This window comes from Netta rufina (genome assembly GCF_964035555.1).
Source record: "Netta rufina genome assembly, chromosome: 12".
In the NCBI taxonomy this organism is placed as follows: Eukaryota; Metazoa; Chordata; class Aves; order Anseriformes; family Anatidae; genus Netta; species Netta rufina.
This window is the reverse complement of record NC_140135.1, coordinates 6,871,013-6,885,864: the sequence shown is the minus strand read 5'-3', so window position 1 is coordinate 6,885,864 and position 14,852 is coordinate 6,871,013. Positions and strand designations below refer to the sequence as shown.

At 63.5% G+C, this 14,852-nt stretch overlaps 1 protein-coding gene across 3 annotated transcripts in view; it reads left to right on the top strand.

Annotated features, from left to right (window-relative positions):
- Positions 1 to 992: 992 nt before the first annotated feature.
- LOC311213819 (histone deacetylase 8) overlaps positions 993 to 14,852 on the top strand; it is a 28,665-nt gene continuing 14,805 nt past the window's right edge. For 2 of the 3 annotated variants that reach the window (XM_084294073.1, XM_084294070.1), the window contains exons 1-32: positions 993 to 1,090; positions 1,202 to 1,360; positions 1,803 to 1,850; positions 2,172 to 2,340; positions 2,630 to 2,712; positions 2,868 to 2,948; positions 3,144 to 3,242; positions 3,347 to 3,493; positions 3,756 to 3,809; positions 4,024 to 4,146; positions 4,235 to 4,330; positions 4,555 to 4,662; positions 4,818 to 4,896; positions 5,096 to 5,230; positions 5,982 to 6,091; positions 6,263 to 6,407; positions 7,289 to 7,367; positions 7,546 to 7,625; positions 9,444 to 9,620; positions 9,826 to 9,920; positions 10,069 to 10,208; positions 10,337 to 10,493; positions 10,645 to 10,724; positions 10,856 to 10,934; positions 11,022 to 11,151; positions 11,528 to 11,629; positions 11,946 to 12,061; positions 12,398 to 12,436; positions 13,360 to 13,404; positions 13,653 to 13,823; positions 14,342 to 14,395; positions 14,537 to 14,737. In XM_084294073.1, coding sequence (XP_084150199.1) covers positions 1,013 to 1,090; positions 1,202 to 1,360; positions 1,803 to 1,850; positions 2,172 to 2,340; positions 2,630 to 2,712; positions 2,868 to 2,948; positions 3,144 to 3,242; positions 3,347 to 3,493; positions 3,756 to 3,809; positions 4,024 to 4,146; positions 4,235 to 4,330; positions 4,555 to 4,662; positions 4,818 to 4,896; positions 5,096 to 5,230; positions 5,982 to 6,091; positions 6,263 to 6,407; positions 7,289 to 7,367; positions 7,546 to 7,625; positions 9,444 to 9,620; positions 9,826 to 9,920; positions 10,069 to 10,208; positions 10,337 to 10,493; positions 10,645 to 10,724; positions 10,856 to 10,934; positions 11,022 to 11,151; positions 11,528 to 11,629; positions 11,946 to 12,061; positions 12,398 to 12,436; positions 13,360 to 13,404; positions 13,653 to 13,823; positions 14,342 to 14,395; positions 14,537 to 14,737 — 3,459 coding nt within the window. In that variant the 5' untranslated portion in view covers positions 993 to 1,012. The remainder of the gene's footprint in view (positions 1,091 to 1,201; positions 1,361 to 1,802; positions 1,851 to 2,171; positions 2,341 to 2,629; positions 2,713 to 2,867; positions 2,949 to 3,143; positions 3,243 to 3,346; positions 3,494 to 3,755; positions 3,810 to 4,023; positions 4,147 to 4,234; positions 4,331 to 4,554; positions 4,663 to 4,817; positions 4,897 to 5,095; positions 5,231 to 5,981; positions 6,092 to 6,262; positions 6,408 to 7,288; positions 7,368 to 7,545; positions 7,626 to 9,443; positions 9,621 to 9,825; positions 9,921 to 10,068; positions 10,209 to 10,336; positions 10,494 to 10,644; positions 10,725 to 10,855; positions 10,935 to 11,021; positions 11,152 to 11,527; positions 11,630 to 11,945; positions 12,062 to 12,397; positions 12,437 to 13,359; positions 13,405 to 13,652; positions 13,824 to 14,341; positions 14,396 to 14,536; positions 14,738 to 14,852) is intronic. The other variant, XM_084294071.1, reaches the window with a different exon arrangement.

Sequence of the window (14,852 nt, the reverse complement as noted above, 5' to 3'; positions counted from 1 at the left end):
CTGCTCCGGGTCTGTCCCTGTCTCTGGAGGTGCCGGTGCCCCCACCCCCCAGGCCCACTCAGCCTGGCTTTCCTCTATTTATTGCTGACTGTAATTAAATAAACTGCTGGATTTTGCTAAAGACCATCTTGGTGCCTTCTTTGCTCCGTGCCTGGTGTGCTGCTGCTCTCTGGGGGGGGTGCTCCAAGCCCCCCTGACCCCCTGATGTGGGTGGTGTGTCCCTTGTCCCCGTGTCTGGGTGGCAGCAGGGGGGTTGGGGGGAAACATCCCTGAGCCTGTGGTCCCTCAAGGGACATCTGGGGCTCCTGGGGGGGTCTCTGGGGGAACATTCCTGATCCTGGGGCACCTCAAGGGACATCTGGGGCTCTTGGGGGAACATCCCTGGTCCTGGGGGGATATCAGTGGCTCCTGGGGGGGGTCTTAAGTGGGACATCCCTGATCCTGGGTGACTCCAGGGGGACATTCCTGATTCTGGGGGACCTCAGGTGACATTTGGGGTCCCGTGGGGACATCCCGGGGGTGGGACGGATCAAGAGGGACCCCGGTTTCTGGGGGCTCCCTGCGGGCGCTACTTCGGGTGCCCGTGTGCCCCTTCTGCCCTCGGGGAGGGGTCAAAGGGACAGCGCCGCCCCCTCCCCGATGTCCCCGCGTGCCCCCCCCGTGTCCCCGCTCTCCCCCCAGCAGAGGGCGCCCCCTCCCCCTCCCGCGATGCCTTCGGAAGGGGAGGGGGGGGCAGGTCCTGCCCGCTCCATAGCGAGCTCCCCTCTGCGACCCCCCCCCGCACCCCCCAATTTTCCCGGAGGCCCTGCAGACACCGCAACCCCCCCGGGACCCCCCCCCCACCCCCAGGAACCCCGAATTGCGCCGGGGCTCGCTGCGGCGCGGAGCCTCGGGGCTCGGCGGCGGCGCTGCCAGGACCCCGGTGCCGCTGCCCTGGGCCCCCCCCCGCGGTGGTTTTTTTTTTTTTTTCCCCGTCCCCCCCCCCCCCCCCCACGGTGCTCCCGGTGTCGCCATGCGGGGCCGCAGCAACTCGGGCGTGCGCCTGGACGGCTACGGCCGGCTGGTGCAGCAAACCATCCTCCGGCACCAGGTGCGCACCGGCTTTAAAGGGTTTTACAATTTGGGGAGGGGGGTTAAAAAAGGGTGAGGGGCTCGCTGCGTGTTACCGAGGGGTTTTTCTGGGTGTGTGACCCCCCCCCAGGACGCAGTGACCGGGTTGCTGCCCGCCAGCGCCGACCACCGCGACGCGTGGGTGCGCGACAATGTGTACAGCGTGCTGGCCGTCTGGGGGCTCGGGCTCGCCTACCGCAAAAACGCCGACCGAGACGAGGATAAGGCCAAGGCGTACGAGCTGGAGCAGGTAGGGACGGGGACAACAACGGGGACAACGAGTTGGGACCCCCCCCTGCGCCGTGCGGGGCTGCGCGCCCCCGGGGTTGGAGCTGGAGCCCGCCCGGAGCAGCCCCCGGGGCGCTGTGGGGACGCACACTGGGATTTTCGGGGATCTTGAGGTCTCTCCAAGCTGTGATTCGGTGATATGGGGCCGTGAGGGTGTGGGGACGCAGCCCCTTGTCCCGTCTAGGGGCTGCCGTGTCCCCCCCCAAACCCCGGCACGGCCCCGCTGCCAGCCGTGGGGTTCTCCTTCTGCCTCCCCCCCGTGGCGTGGGGGCCGGGGGGGGCTCTGGTTACGGGCAGCGGGTGGCCGAGTGCCGCAGAGGTCAGGCACCAGCTGCTCCTGAGTCAGGGCTTTCTCCTCGCCGGCCCCGCGGGCATGACGGGGTTGTTTTCCCTTCGCCCTGCAGAGCGTGGTGAAGCTGATGCGGGGGCTGCTGCAGTGCATGATGAGACAGGTAAGGGGGCTCTTTAGGGCCGTCAGCCCCGGCTGTGCTCCCCTCCACGAGGGCAGGGGTGGCCTCCTGGCAGAAAGGCTTAAAAGAAGCCCTCATGGGGTGCCTGCCCCCCCAGAGAGTGGTCCCAGCGCTGCGGGAGCTCTGTGCTCTCCAAGCTGCTCTCTGCCTCGTGGCGCTGTGGTTCTTCTCCCCAAGAACGTTTTGGGGTGACCCTCTCCTTTCCCTGTGGTGCAAACGTGGCCGTGTTGTCCAGCGGGGTGGCCCAGGAGCCCGGCCCCGTGGGCAGAACGGAGCTGCCCTGGGGACACTTCTCCTCTCCAGGTGGACAAGGTGGAGGCCTTCAAGTACAGCCAGAGCACCCGGGACTGCCTCCACGCCAAGTACAACACCCACACCTGTGCCACCGTGGTGGGGGACCACGAGTGGGGGCACCTGCAGCTGGACGCCACCTCCCTCTACCTGCTGATGCTGGCGCAGATGACGGCCTCAGGTGATGCTGCTGGGGCACCAGCTGGAGCCCTGCGTCTCGGGGGAGCGCAAAAAATGACGTGGAGAGGGCCTGAGGGCTCTGGGGTTTTGGGGGCAGATCTGTGGTGCTGCTTCTGGGTGTCCCCCGGTGCAAGGACACAGCCTGCGGGGTGGATTTGGGTCCCTCGGTGCTTGGAGAGCTGCTGTGTGGGGTGGGAGAGGGGATGGGGACACCACGGGGCAGCTGGCTTCTGCGGCCCCTTCCTGGTGATGCCTGAGGAATAATTTGAATTCTGCCCCCCGTGGTTCAGGCCTCCACATAATTCACAGCCTGGATGAGGTCAACTTCATCCAGAACCTTGTCTTCTACATCGAAGCAGCCTACAAGACGGCGGTGGGTAGCCCGTGGGGACTTTGTATGGGAAGGGGATGGTGCCCGGGGGGGAAAAGGTGGTGAGCAGAACCCCGCAGGAGCCTGCTGGGGGCACTGCCACTGGGTGGGATTCACAGGCTTTTGGGGCACACCACGAACCCGCTGCCTCCCTGCAGGACTTTGGGATATGGGAGCGCGGGGACAAGACCAACCAGGGCATCACCGAGCTGAACGCCAGCTCCGTCGGCATGGCCAAGGTGAGCCGGGGAGAAGGGAGATAGGATTTGGTCCCTCTTGCCAGCGGTGCCCTGCAGAGCCTCGGCAGATGCAGGGGGGTATTTGCATCTCGTCCTTGCTCCAAATTGGGCAGCGGGGCTGGCGCGGGGCGGGAGCTCTTACAGACGGGCAGCATGGTGGAGCGCACGCTGCTCCGGGTGTCGCCCTGCTTGCAGGCTGCCCTGGAGGCTCTGGACGAGCTGGATCTCTTCGGAGCAAAGGGAGGCCCGCAGTCGGTGATACGGGTGCTGTCGGATGAGGTGCAGCACTGCCAGGTGAGGTCCCTGCCCGTGTCCCACCGTCGCGGGGCTCACGGCGATCCGCGGGGTTTGTGGCACAAGTGGCGGCGACTTAATCCCTCTCCTTCCCCTTCGCCCAGTCCATCCTCCACTCCATGCTGCCAAGGGCCTCCACGTCCAAGGAGGTGGACGCCAGCGTGCTCTCCGTCATCTCCTACCCGGCCTTCGCCGTGGAGGACAGCGAGCTGGTGGAAATCACCAAGCAGGAGATCATCACCAAGCTGCAGGTGAGCGGCTCAGCCCTCCTCACCCTGCCTTTCCTTCCCCAAAATGTTCTTGGGGATGGGGTGCCAGGATCTGTCCTCTCCCAATCTCTGTCACCTGTGGTGGGGGCGTGCAAAAAAAAAAAACAGTTCTGTGTGCTGTGGCCCCGGGCTGTGATCATGGGGCACCGGGTGACCGAGGGATTGGGGTTTGGCCAGAGGAGCGAAGGCAGAAGGTGTCTCCCGCTGTGCCTCCTGCTCACCACCTCTCTCCCTCTCCTCCCAGGGGCGCTACGGCTGCTGCCGCTTCCTCCGTGACGGATACAGGACCCCCAAAGAGGTGAGGGTCCCCGTGCCGAGGAGAGGCCGCCCTGGCTTGCGTTTTTGGCACTCTGGCTTTCCCCAGCGCTCGTGAACTTTGCCAGCGTGTTGGCAGCCAGCATGCACACAGCGGGGGCATTTGGGGCTGGGGGCTCGGCGGGGAGGGGCTGGAACCCCACGATTTTGCAGGGAGCCTGTAACCCTTTGCCTTGTGGTCGTGGGATGCTCTGCAGGATCCCAACCGGCCCTACTACGAACCCGCGGAGCTGAAGCTCTTCGAGAACATCGAGTGCGAGTGGCCCCTGTTTTGGACCTACCTGATCATCGATGGGCTTTTCAGCGGAAACATGGAGCAGGTAAAGGGGGGCAGGAGCCGGCGGGGCAGGGAAAGGATTCCCTGGCGAGGGAGCCGTGCCCTTGGCTCATCCCCTCCGCTCTCCCCAGGTGCAGGAGTACCGGGAGGCCCTGGAGGGGGTCCTCATCAAGGGGAAGAACGGGGTGCGCCTGCTGCCGGAGCTCTACAGCGTGCCGCCAGACAAGGTGGGGGCCTGCAAAAAAAACCAACCAAACAAAAAAACAACAAAATGATGACTTATTGGATAAATAAAGTACTTTTTTTTTGCCAAAGTGTATCTTGGCCCCATCCACAAGGGCGCTTTGCTGACCCTGCGGGTGGGTTGGCAGGCTCTGAAACGCGACGGTGATGTTTCCTTCGGCATCCCTTGTTTGGGGGTCCCCTGTTCACCTCCTGGCTTCTCTTGCAGGTGGATGAGGAGTACAGGAACCCCCACACCGTGGACAGGATACCCATGGGCAAGCTGCCGCTCATGTGGGGCCAGTCCCTCTACATCCTGGGCTGCCTGATGGCCGAGGTATGGTCACCGAGGACAAATGCTGCCACCCTGCGCCACCGGCTGCGGGGAAGCTGTCACCTCCATCCCTGCACATCCCACGAAATGTTTGTTCATCCCCTCACGCCTCTTTTTTTTTTTTATTTTTTTTTATTTTTATTTTTCCCCCCCCCCAGGGGTTTCTGGCTCCGGGTGAAATCGATCCCCTCAACCGCCGCTTTGCGACCGTCCCCAAGCCTGACGTGGTGGTGCAAGGTGAGCGGAAGGGACCGGTCCCAAACCCCTGCACGGGGACTCTGCTCGTGTGGCATTTGGGGGGCTGGCTGTGGGGTGGTGGCTCTGGTCGCTGGTGGAGCCAGATCTTGGCTCTGGTAGCGGGCTGTCTTCTGCTGGCCCCTGTGGCACCCCGGTGGCCCTGAGCGTGAGCTCTGAGCCTGCTCTCCTCCCTCTGCAGTGTGCATCCTGGCGGAGACCGAGGGCATCAAAGCTGTGCTGAGGAAGGAAGGCATCGACGTGGAGACCGTGGCCGACGTCTACCCCATCAGGGTGCAGCCTGCTCGCATCCTCAGCCACATCTACGCGCGCCTGGGTGAGCCGCAGGCTTCGGCAGGAGAGGGGGTGCAGAGGGGTCGTTCCCACCCCTCTCACAGATGCTGATGTCCTGCCCGTCTCTTTAGGACGTTGCCATCCTTTCCAGGGCCTGGTAACGCTGCTTCTCTGCCTGAGAAGACTGTTTGGGGAGGTTTTGGAAGGGGTAAAGCTGTGGGGTTACGGTTCCACAGCAGCCCAGGGGACAGGCACAGGCTCTGATCAGTGCCACTGAGGTGGACCTGGTGTGGGCAGGAGCTGGTTTTTTGTTCCCGTAGCCAAATTTTGGTGAGGGAAGCCAGGCAGACCCCAGGGAAGGGTCTCCCCGCTGAGTCAGGACGGCTGTTGCTGGAGGGAAGGCAGGCGGTGAGGGGAGGGAGCGTTGAAATCCGCGCGCTCCTTCCCTGATGCCGCAGCTCCTCGGGCGCAGGGCTTGTTGTGCAGGAGCTGGAGATCCAGCCCGGGGCCAAAGGAGAAACCTGACCTGCCCCAGGCTGCGAGCGCTGGCTAATTTAAGCCACCGAAAGGCCAAGTGTGACATGGGCAAAAGGGGCAGGGGAGCAGCCTGGCAGCTGCTGGGGTGCCTCTGCGTGGGGCTGACGTGCCCGAGGGTGATGTGGCTGCTGTGTCACCCAGCACAAATCGCCCTTTTCCTCCTGGCTGCTAGCACAGGAGCCCATCTCTACTTGCCACAGCATCCCCTTTAGTCAGAGGGCTCGGGGAAGATGCCATAAAACCTCCTTTTCCCCCAGGTCGCAACAAGCAGATGTGCCTGACGGGGCGGCCCTACCGGCACATGGGCGTCCTGGGCACCTCCAAGCTCTACAACATCAGGAAGAACATCTTTACCTTCACCCCCCAGGTGGGTGGCATTGCAGGGGCATCTGCCACACCATATAACTGGTCGGGAAGCTTCCCTGCTGGCCGAGTGCCTCGGTTGCTCTCGGGGGTGGCCGGTGGCAGGGCACGGGTGGCACCAGAGGGACCCGGTGGCCGCGGGGAGGGCGGCTCTCAGCTCCTGCTCGCCCCGCAGTTCATCGACCAGCAGCAGTTCTACCTGGCTCTCGACAACAAGATGATCGTGGAGATGCTGAGGACGGACCTCTCGTACCTCTGCAGCCGCTGGAGAATGACCGGGCGGCCCACCATCACCTTCCCCATCTCGCAAACCATGCTCGGTACGGAGCCTCCAGCCTCCTCGGCCGGGGGGGGGGGTGGTGGATGGGGACAGGCTGGGTAATGGGGACACGGCAGGGCCGGACCAGCCAGGGGCGTCTCGTGGAGAGCTCAAAGGAGTCACGCTGGGTTGGCAGCTGGCCTGGTTGCCAGCAGGGCTACCTGCCAAGCAGCAGCGCCTGGAGCTCGAGGCAGGTTTGCTGGCATGGGAGCATTTCGTCTCCAGGCAGCCAGGCCTGTTTGGGAAGCCTTTCGGGAGCAAGACCAAGAAAATAATTCCCCTGTAAAAGCGTTCTTGGGGCTCTTCCTGCATCTTAACCCTTCATCACGGCTAACTGCCCCTTAAAGGCTTTCCTAAACGGCAAGGAGGGGAAAACAGAAAACCAGAAGGAGCAGAAAGCTGCGCAGTGGCTCAGAGCCAGGGTGGCTTCTCTGGAGCAGCTCTCGCTTCTTCCCCATGAGCCGGCACCGGGAAGTGACTCCACGGTGCCTCCAGGCCTTTTAATTTACCCGAAATCCCCTCAGGTGTTCAGTGGTGTCTCCCTTTGCTGTGGTGCCCCACCAGCAGTACCCCGACACCTCGACAGCTCCCTGACGGCAGCAGGGGGCTGTTTGCATTTGCTGCCGCCCGGTGCTGACGATTTCAGCCCAAGGTGAAATCCCAGGGGCCTGGAGTGCATCCTGGCCTGGCTTTGCTGGTTCGCCAGCCCAGCCAGTCCTGAATTTCTCTTCTTGGGTGGTGCCATTGGTGCCGCGCGCCCCAGAGCAAGGGTCTGGCTGCTGCCGCGGTGCTTTGCATGTCTGAATGCCCACCCGGCCCCGCGTTACCGGGTGCCTGTTGGGGCAGGAGAGCCTGACTGCCTGTCTCTCTTGTCCCCACCAGACGAAACGGGCAGCAGTGTGCACCCGGCGGTGCTGGCGACGCTGCGGAAGCTGCAGGATGGGTATTTCGGGGGCGCAAGGTGAGCGCAGCTGCTCGGGGCGCAGCAGGGAACTGGGGCAGCCCCGGCCTTGGCAAACGGCTCAAGCAGGCTGTGGGATTCGTGCACACCCCATTGTCTGTCCCTGCTGAAGGCCAGGAGGCGAGCCGAGGGCACCGCCTCGCTTTTCCTCTGTGTGACCTCCCCTCCTCTTGCCCAGGATCCAGACGGGTAAGCTGTCGGAGTTCCTGACAACGTCGTGCCGAACGCACCTCAGCTTCATGGACCCTGGGCCGGAGGGTAAGGTCTTTGCCAACGGTTACGAGCTCGGCATTGGCAGCTTTGAGGAGCTAGACCCTGAGGAGTGGCTGCATGGCTTGCAGTTGGCAGAGGATGGTAAGGGGGAACAGGCCAGACGCTGCTGTGGCACGGAAAACGCCCAACTCTCCCGTGAAACCCATAGCTCCCGACCTCCCTGACAGCGCCTGCCACCAAATTCTTCACCCTTTTGGGTTCCCACCGTCGGTTAGCCCCTTCTGGGTGATGCTCGCGGGGTGCTGGGGCTGGGTGAGCGGAGGTGGCTGCCGCAGCCCCTCGCCGCAGGGGTGTCCCGGCCGAATGGGGGCTGAGGATGGGGAATGGGGCTGAAACGAGAAGGGGGGCTGCTCCTGAGCGAGCCACCCCAAAACCTTCGTAGGCTGTTGTGTGGGGAAGAGACGAAGGCTCGGCCACCTGCCTCTGCCCGGGAGATTTGGCTGAAGATCTCGGGTGCGCTCAGCACGAGTGGCGGTGCAGAAGGTGATGGTGCAGTGCCCGAGGTGGTGGGGAAGAGCCACCACGACCCCCAGCAGCCTCTGGGTGGTGTTGTCACAAGGCCTTTGGGTGTCCCCGGACAGGGCAGCTCCAGTCTGAGCCTCGCTGCCGCGGACGGGGTGCCCATAGGGGCCGTGGCCCCGTCGCAGCGCGCAGGACCCCCGTGTCCTGAGAGCGCAGCAGGGCGCAGGTTTTGCTGCTCCCCTTGCAAGCAGCCCTGGGCACCTCCTCCTGCGTGCCCCGGTGTCGGTCAGGTCATCTTCCCGGCCTTCCCATCGATCTGCTCTGCCTCTGCTGCTCCTGGAGCCAACGTCTGCACCGCTGCGACTCTGAGTGCTTGTTTCTCTCGCATGACTGCCGTTCTCTCGCTTCATCCACGCTCCACGGTTGGCCTGCCTGGGGCTGCAGCTTTGCGGGCTGTGGCCGAGCTCCTCTGGGGTGTCTTTTTTTTTTTTTTCCCTTTACCCCAGCAGAAGATGGGGCCTGCCTGGCCAGTGTGTCCACCCTAAAAGACGCTCGGTTTAAAGTTTTTTTTTCTGTGGCTGGATGGACAGGACGATGCTCTCCGATGCGCTGTCTGTCTTGGGGGACTTCTCTAACGGAGCCTCCAGGTGCTGGTTCGGGGCATCCCCGCCAGATGTGGGAAGGAGATATCGTGCTGCCAGCCTCGGATGCCATCCCTAACTCTCCTCCTGGAGCAGAAAAGCTTCTGGACAGCAGCAAGGCTGGAAATTCACCAACAGCTCCGTGTTGCGTGGCATCACCTGGCGTGGGGCAGCTCCCACCTGGGGCATCACCCGCGTTGCTCCGCGGCGCCCTTACCTCCTGGGCAGCAGAGACGTGGTCTCTGAGCCCCTTCTCCGTGCTGTGGGTAGCGAGCAGCTGCCCTGGTGCCTCTGAAGTGGAGCTGCGAGCTGCTGGAGGCAGGGCAAAGAGCCACGCAGGAGGTGGCCGTTTATAAAGGAGAGCCAGCTGCCCTCCTGCAACTCCTCGTTAGAAATAACATGATTTCCAATCACAAATACCAGTCGCAAAACCCTCCCTGTCTTGCTCTCGTGCTGGAGCCCTGCCGGGACGAGGCTTTTGCCGTGCTGGGGCACCCTCAGCGCTCTGTGCTGGGACAGACGGTGCCTCCCCTGGCAGTGCCACCGCCGTCTGTCCGTCTGTCTGTCCGCCCTGCCGGCTGTCGCTTGGTGCAGCCAGCCAAGCTCTGTCCCCGCCGGGGGCACGGCTGGGGAGCTCTGCCCTCGGGGCGCTAGGTGGGCGGCGGGTGGCTGAAGCTTTCTCCTCTTCCTCCCGTTGCAGCGGACACGTTCGACGAGGTGGCGCAGTACCTGGACCACCTGCTGCAGCGCACGGTTCCCCAGGCCAACCTCCCTCCCACCGCCCAGCGCGGGGGGCTGAGCCGCTTCCGCGCCGCCGTGCACACCACCCGCGACCTCATGTCCCTGGCGTCCAAGGCCAAGGATCTTCACGTCCAGAGTGAGTCAGGCTGGCACCCTCTCCTCCTCGTGGTGGGGCTGAGGCGCTTTTGGGAGCGTCCCCATCCATGTGGGATCCGGCACGACCCGGGGGATGCGCTGCAGGGGCGGCTGGTGGAGCAGAAAGTGGGGTGGGAGCTGGCTTGGGGCACTGTGGTGGTGGTTGGAGGTGAGAAATGCCTGCACCAGCCCCGTCTGCCTTTCAGATGTGGGGATGTACGTCCCCAGCAAGATCTTCCAGGCATCCCAGCAGTCGGTCAAGTTGCTGAGCTCGCCCCACCAGCATGAGCAGGAGGGCAAGGTGAGCCCCTTCCCGTCCCAGCTGGGCAGGCAGCACCGCCAGGCTTTTTGCCATAGGACCCTTCTGGGGCCGTGTGGGGACAGCTGGGCCCTTTGCGGCTGGGGATGCTCACGGGTGCTAACCAGGAGCACGGGCTTCTCTTCCCCAGAGCCACGCACTCCATGCAGAGATGAACCTGCCCCGCGATGAGGCTGGCAACGTGGACTGCAAGGCACTGGTGGAGCAGCTGCGCATCTGCCCCACGCTGCAGGAGCAGGCGGACATCCTCTACATGCTCCACATCCTCAAGTACGGCGAGCTGGGAGTCCTGCCCGCTCGCTGAGCAGGCAGAGCCGTGCTCCTGCCTCCACCTGCAGAGCCTGGGCGCTGCCCCAGGGCGAGCTGGGGGCACTCACCCAGCATCTCCTTCGCCTCAGGGGACCCGAGTGGCACACGGGGCTGGAGAGCGAGCCTGGCCCTACTGTTAAGGAGCTCCTCACCGAGCTGTACGTGAGGGTGGGAGCCACGCGCCAGTGGGCTCTGATCCGCTACATCTCCGGCATCCTGAAGAAGAAAGTGGAAGCTCTGGATGAGGTGAGAGCCCCGCTGGCGAGCTCTGGTGGGGCTGAGGGCATCGGGGGGGAGGCGGCTGGGAGGGCAAGAGAGCTGTGGCTACATCTGCCTGGTGCTGAAGCCCCGAGCCCAGAGCTGGTGGTGATGCCTGGGGTGACCTCGCTGTCCCCAGGCCTGCACGGACCTGCTGTCTCACCAGAAGCACCTGACGGTGGGGCTGCCCCCCGAGCCACGCGAGAAGACCATCTCTGCGTGAGTGCAGCACCTCTCCCTCACCTCACCACATGTGCTGGGCTGGGGCTGCCCGCGGGGCTGCATCTCCTCCCAGGAGCAGGGGGGGACGCGGGGCCGTCCCTTACCCCTTGCTGCCGTTCCCTCCCCAGCCCGATCCCCTACGAGGAGCTCGTCCACCTCATCGACGAGGCCAGCGAGAAGAACCTCAGCGTCTCCATCCTCACCCAGGTGAAGGGCTGGGGGCAGGGGGGGACCTCGTGGCTGGGTGTGGGCAGCGGGGAGCAGCCGTGGGGTGACGTGCCTCTCTCCCTGCAGGAGATCATGGTGTACCTGGCCATGTACATGCGCACCCAGCCCGCGCTCTTCGCGGAGATGTTCCGGATCCGCATCGGGCTCATCATCCAGGTGATGGCCACAGAGCTGGCGCACTCCCTGCGCTGCTCGGGTACGTGCGGCGGGGTCAGCGGGACGGGGGATGTGGTGCCGGGGAGGAGAAGTGCCATTAAAAATGGGCAGCGCTCAGTGCCAGGGTGAGACCCTGCCTGACAGTGCCAGGGTTGTGGCTGGGACTGCTCTGGGGTAGCACAATACAGTAAAAACCACACAAAAAGCTACAAAACAGTAGGTAATTTCGTGGAGATGTTTATCCGGGCATGCATTGGGTGGGCGTGGGGAAGAATCCCTGCTGTAGGCGACACCTGGAGTTAATGTTTGTCCTTGGGGGACGAGGTGTAGCCCCCGCTAACAGGCTGGGGCGCAGGCTTGAAATCTCCCAGGAGGGTTGTGCAGAGGGTGCGATGTCCCCACTCTGTTCTCCCCAGCTGGAGAAGCCACTGAGAACCTGATGAACCTCAGCCCGTCTGACATGAAGAGCCTCCTCTTCCACATCCTCTCTGGCAAGGAGTTTGGGGTGGAGAAGAGCGGTGAGTCCCTTGGCAGGGCCGGCTCTTGGAGTGGAGCGTGGCCAGCTCTGGTGTCCCCTGCTGTGGAGAATGTCCCCGTTCTCTTGCCCGTTCAGCGCAGCTTCTGCACCGCAGCGGTCCAGGGGTGGTGCTGAGCAGGTTTCTCAGGATGAAGCCCAAATCCTGTGGCCATCCTCGGCTCAGTTTTTGGTCTGGTCCAGACCAAATCGCAGCAGCTCTGCGCTGTGGTGCTGGCTGGGGTGGAGGGGAAGGCTGCGTGAGCAGACGGCTACGCCCCGAGCTGTGGGACCCACTCTGGCCCTCTCCTCTCCCCCAGTGCGATCGGTGGACTCGTCGGTCACCACCGCCATCTCCATCTGCGAGGTGGGCGCTGTCGGGGCCACCAAGCCCGAGCGTGCCGGCATCGTCAGGCTGAAGAGCGAGATCAAACAGGTGAGGGCGGGCGGCGCAGGCTGCTCCTGTGCAGTTTTGTGGGGACGAGCGGCTCCGGGACAAGCAGGATTGATGGGAGAGTCGATAGAGCCCGCTCCTGGGCTTCAGAGAGAGCTTAGAGCAGTCTCCAGGAGCCCTTTTGGTTCAGTTCTGCCCTGAAGGGGGATGTGGGATAAATCTAACACGGGGGTGACCCCAGCAGTGCAGTACAGGGGGAGCACAGGGGTGCTCGAGAAGGTGCAGGGGTGGGCAGGACCGTGAGGTTCCCCCATGGGGCTGGGGTCCTGGTGGGCCTCTTGCAGCAGCAGCCACTTCATTTCCTTCTTCTCTTTTCAGCAACTGGATAAACGTAGGCAGTCTCTGACCGGGAGTAAGGTGAAGCCACCTTGGTCCTCCTACAGCCTCAGCTTTTATCCCTCATGCTGCATCCTAGGGCAGCTTCCGAGCATGCATGAGTTAATGAGCTTTCCTAAACGAACCCGCTGAGCGAGCTGTTGCAGCAATGAGCTGGCTTCCCCTCTCGGCAGGCTGGGGGTTGCTCCGTTTAGGGCTGGGGGGAGGCGCCCCGGGAAGAGGTCGGTGTGGCTGGGTGGCCCCACAGCATTCAGGCGGCTGAGCCCCTTCGGGACCTGCTCTCTTGAGGCCATCAGGGAGGAAGGTTTCTCAAAGCCACGGGTGCGATGGCGTTGCAGCCAGCTAGGAGCTGTGCTGCGTAGCTGCCACGGCTGAACAGATCCCGAAATACCAACAAAGAAGCGCTGAGCAAGGTGGCACAGTGTCTCTGCTGCCACAACCAGCAGTGGTCCTGCTGGGACAGTGACTGGTGATCACTGGATCCCACCTCTACCCCCATTCTACCTCCTCCTGGGCTCGTGCTGGACTAGCCTGGCTTGTGTCCTGGCAAGGTCCCGTCCTCACAGATCCTGTGGGGCCCAGGTTGCTGCAGCAGGTTTATGGCCGCCCTGCTGCAGCGTGAAGCCTGGCAGCGGGACCGTGCACGTGGCGAGGACAGGTCCCGGGTGGCGACCTGCTGCTGGCCCTCCACTCCTCCTGGGACTAAATCCCTGCCCGTGCCAGCAGCCAACGACAGCCCTGCTCCTACTCCAGTGCGGTCTTCCCCCTCTTATGCTAACGTGAGACTTTCCACAGCTCGCCTCTCAAAACTACCTCTCAGTCTCCAGCTAACCGCAGCCCTTGGGATAACTGAGCTTGGTCTGTGCTGCTGCTGCTCCGCTCGCCGCACCGGCTGCCCAAAGCCCCGGCACAGTTTGATTTCTGCCTCTCCTTTTCTCCTCCAGCCCATCAGTTTGCAGTCCGGGGATGGTGACCTGATGTCCTCTCTGGTAACCTCCGTTTGTTGGCCGTCCTGTTGTGTGGCTGCAGGATGGAGCTGTGCTCCGGCGGGGGCTGCTGCCCTCCGGGCTGCGGGGAGCTGAGGCTGTGGGTCGGGCTTTGCTGGGGACAGGGGGGTGGCATCTCTGCCCTGGGAACCAGGCTGGGTGAGCACAAGCCCTCGGGTGGCAGCGGGCTGCGCTCCTGTGGGCTGTTTAACCCTGCAGAGGTTTCCATGGTCCTTGTTTTGTCTGCCCAGTCCACCGGGCACTCGGAGCTGCTGGGCAAGGGCTCCTTTTCGAGCATGCTGGAAGACCAGAGCGGGAAGGACAGCCGCCATGGCCAGTGGAAGCGGAGACGGCGGCTGGATGGGGCCCTCAACCGTGTCCCCATGGGCTTCTACCAGAAGGTCTGGAAGATCCTGCAGAAGGTGAGCTGGACGTCCAGCTGCATCCTTTCCGCACGCACGGCACAGACCTTTCTAGGGTGAATTTGACACCCAGGGCTGGTTGTGGTGACACATGCATCGTGGACAAGGCCTTCTGCTGGCCCTGGAAAGCCGGGGGAAGAGCTGGAGCTGCCTTGTAGGCATGCAGGACCTCCTTCACCCTGCTCTGACCCTTGCAGAGAGGCGCTGGGTCTGCTGAGGAGCTTTTTGTGCTGGGCAGGGCTGTGAGCTGTGGGAGCCCAGTGCTGGAGCCCCAGCTGAGGCAGCTCCAGGCACTGCTCATCATCAGCATGGTAAAGCAGAGAGCAGAGCCCCGTGCTGGGTGTGGGAGCGCTCCGGGTGATGCCAAACCGATGTTTAAGGAGCGATGGAGTGTTGCAAGGAGTCGGGAGGTGGAGCTGGAGCGTGTGGGCAGCACATTGCTGATGCTCAGCTGGGAACGAGTGAGTGCACAGTGCTGCTGCAGGCTGTAACCATGGTCTCCACATCTTGTTCTGCAGTGCCATGGTCTTTCCGTGGAGGGCTTTGTTCTCCCCTCTTCGACAACCAGAGAGGTAGGAGGTTTATGAGGCAGGGAACAGGGCAAGGGGGTTGGTGTTGAGTACGGAGCTGCCCTGGCGAAGTGCCCAGTGTGGCTCAGGACTTGTGCTGGTGATAACAAGACCCTAGGTGCATTTCCTCCTCCCTCCACGCAGATGACCCCGGGGGAAATAAAGTTTGCCGTGCACGTGGAGGCAGTGCTCAACCGCGTGCCCCAGCCAGAGTACCGCCAGCTGCTGGTGGAGGCCATCCTGGTGCTCACCATGCTGGTGGACATGGAGGTGCACACCATCGGGGGCATCATAGCTGTGGAAAAGATCGTGCACACTGCCAACGACCTCTTCTACGAGGAGCAGGTAGGGGCTGCGGTCAGCCCCCCGGCTACCTAAGGGTCAGTCACCCACGCTGAGGGTCCTGCCTGTCGTCCCCGCTGTGGCACGGCGACGATGCGGTGTCCTCCTCCCGTGTGCG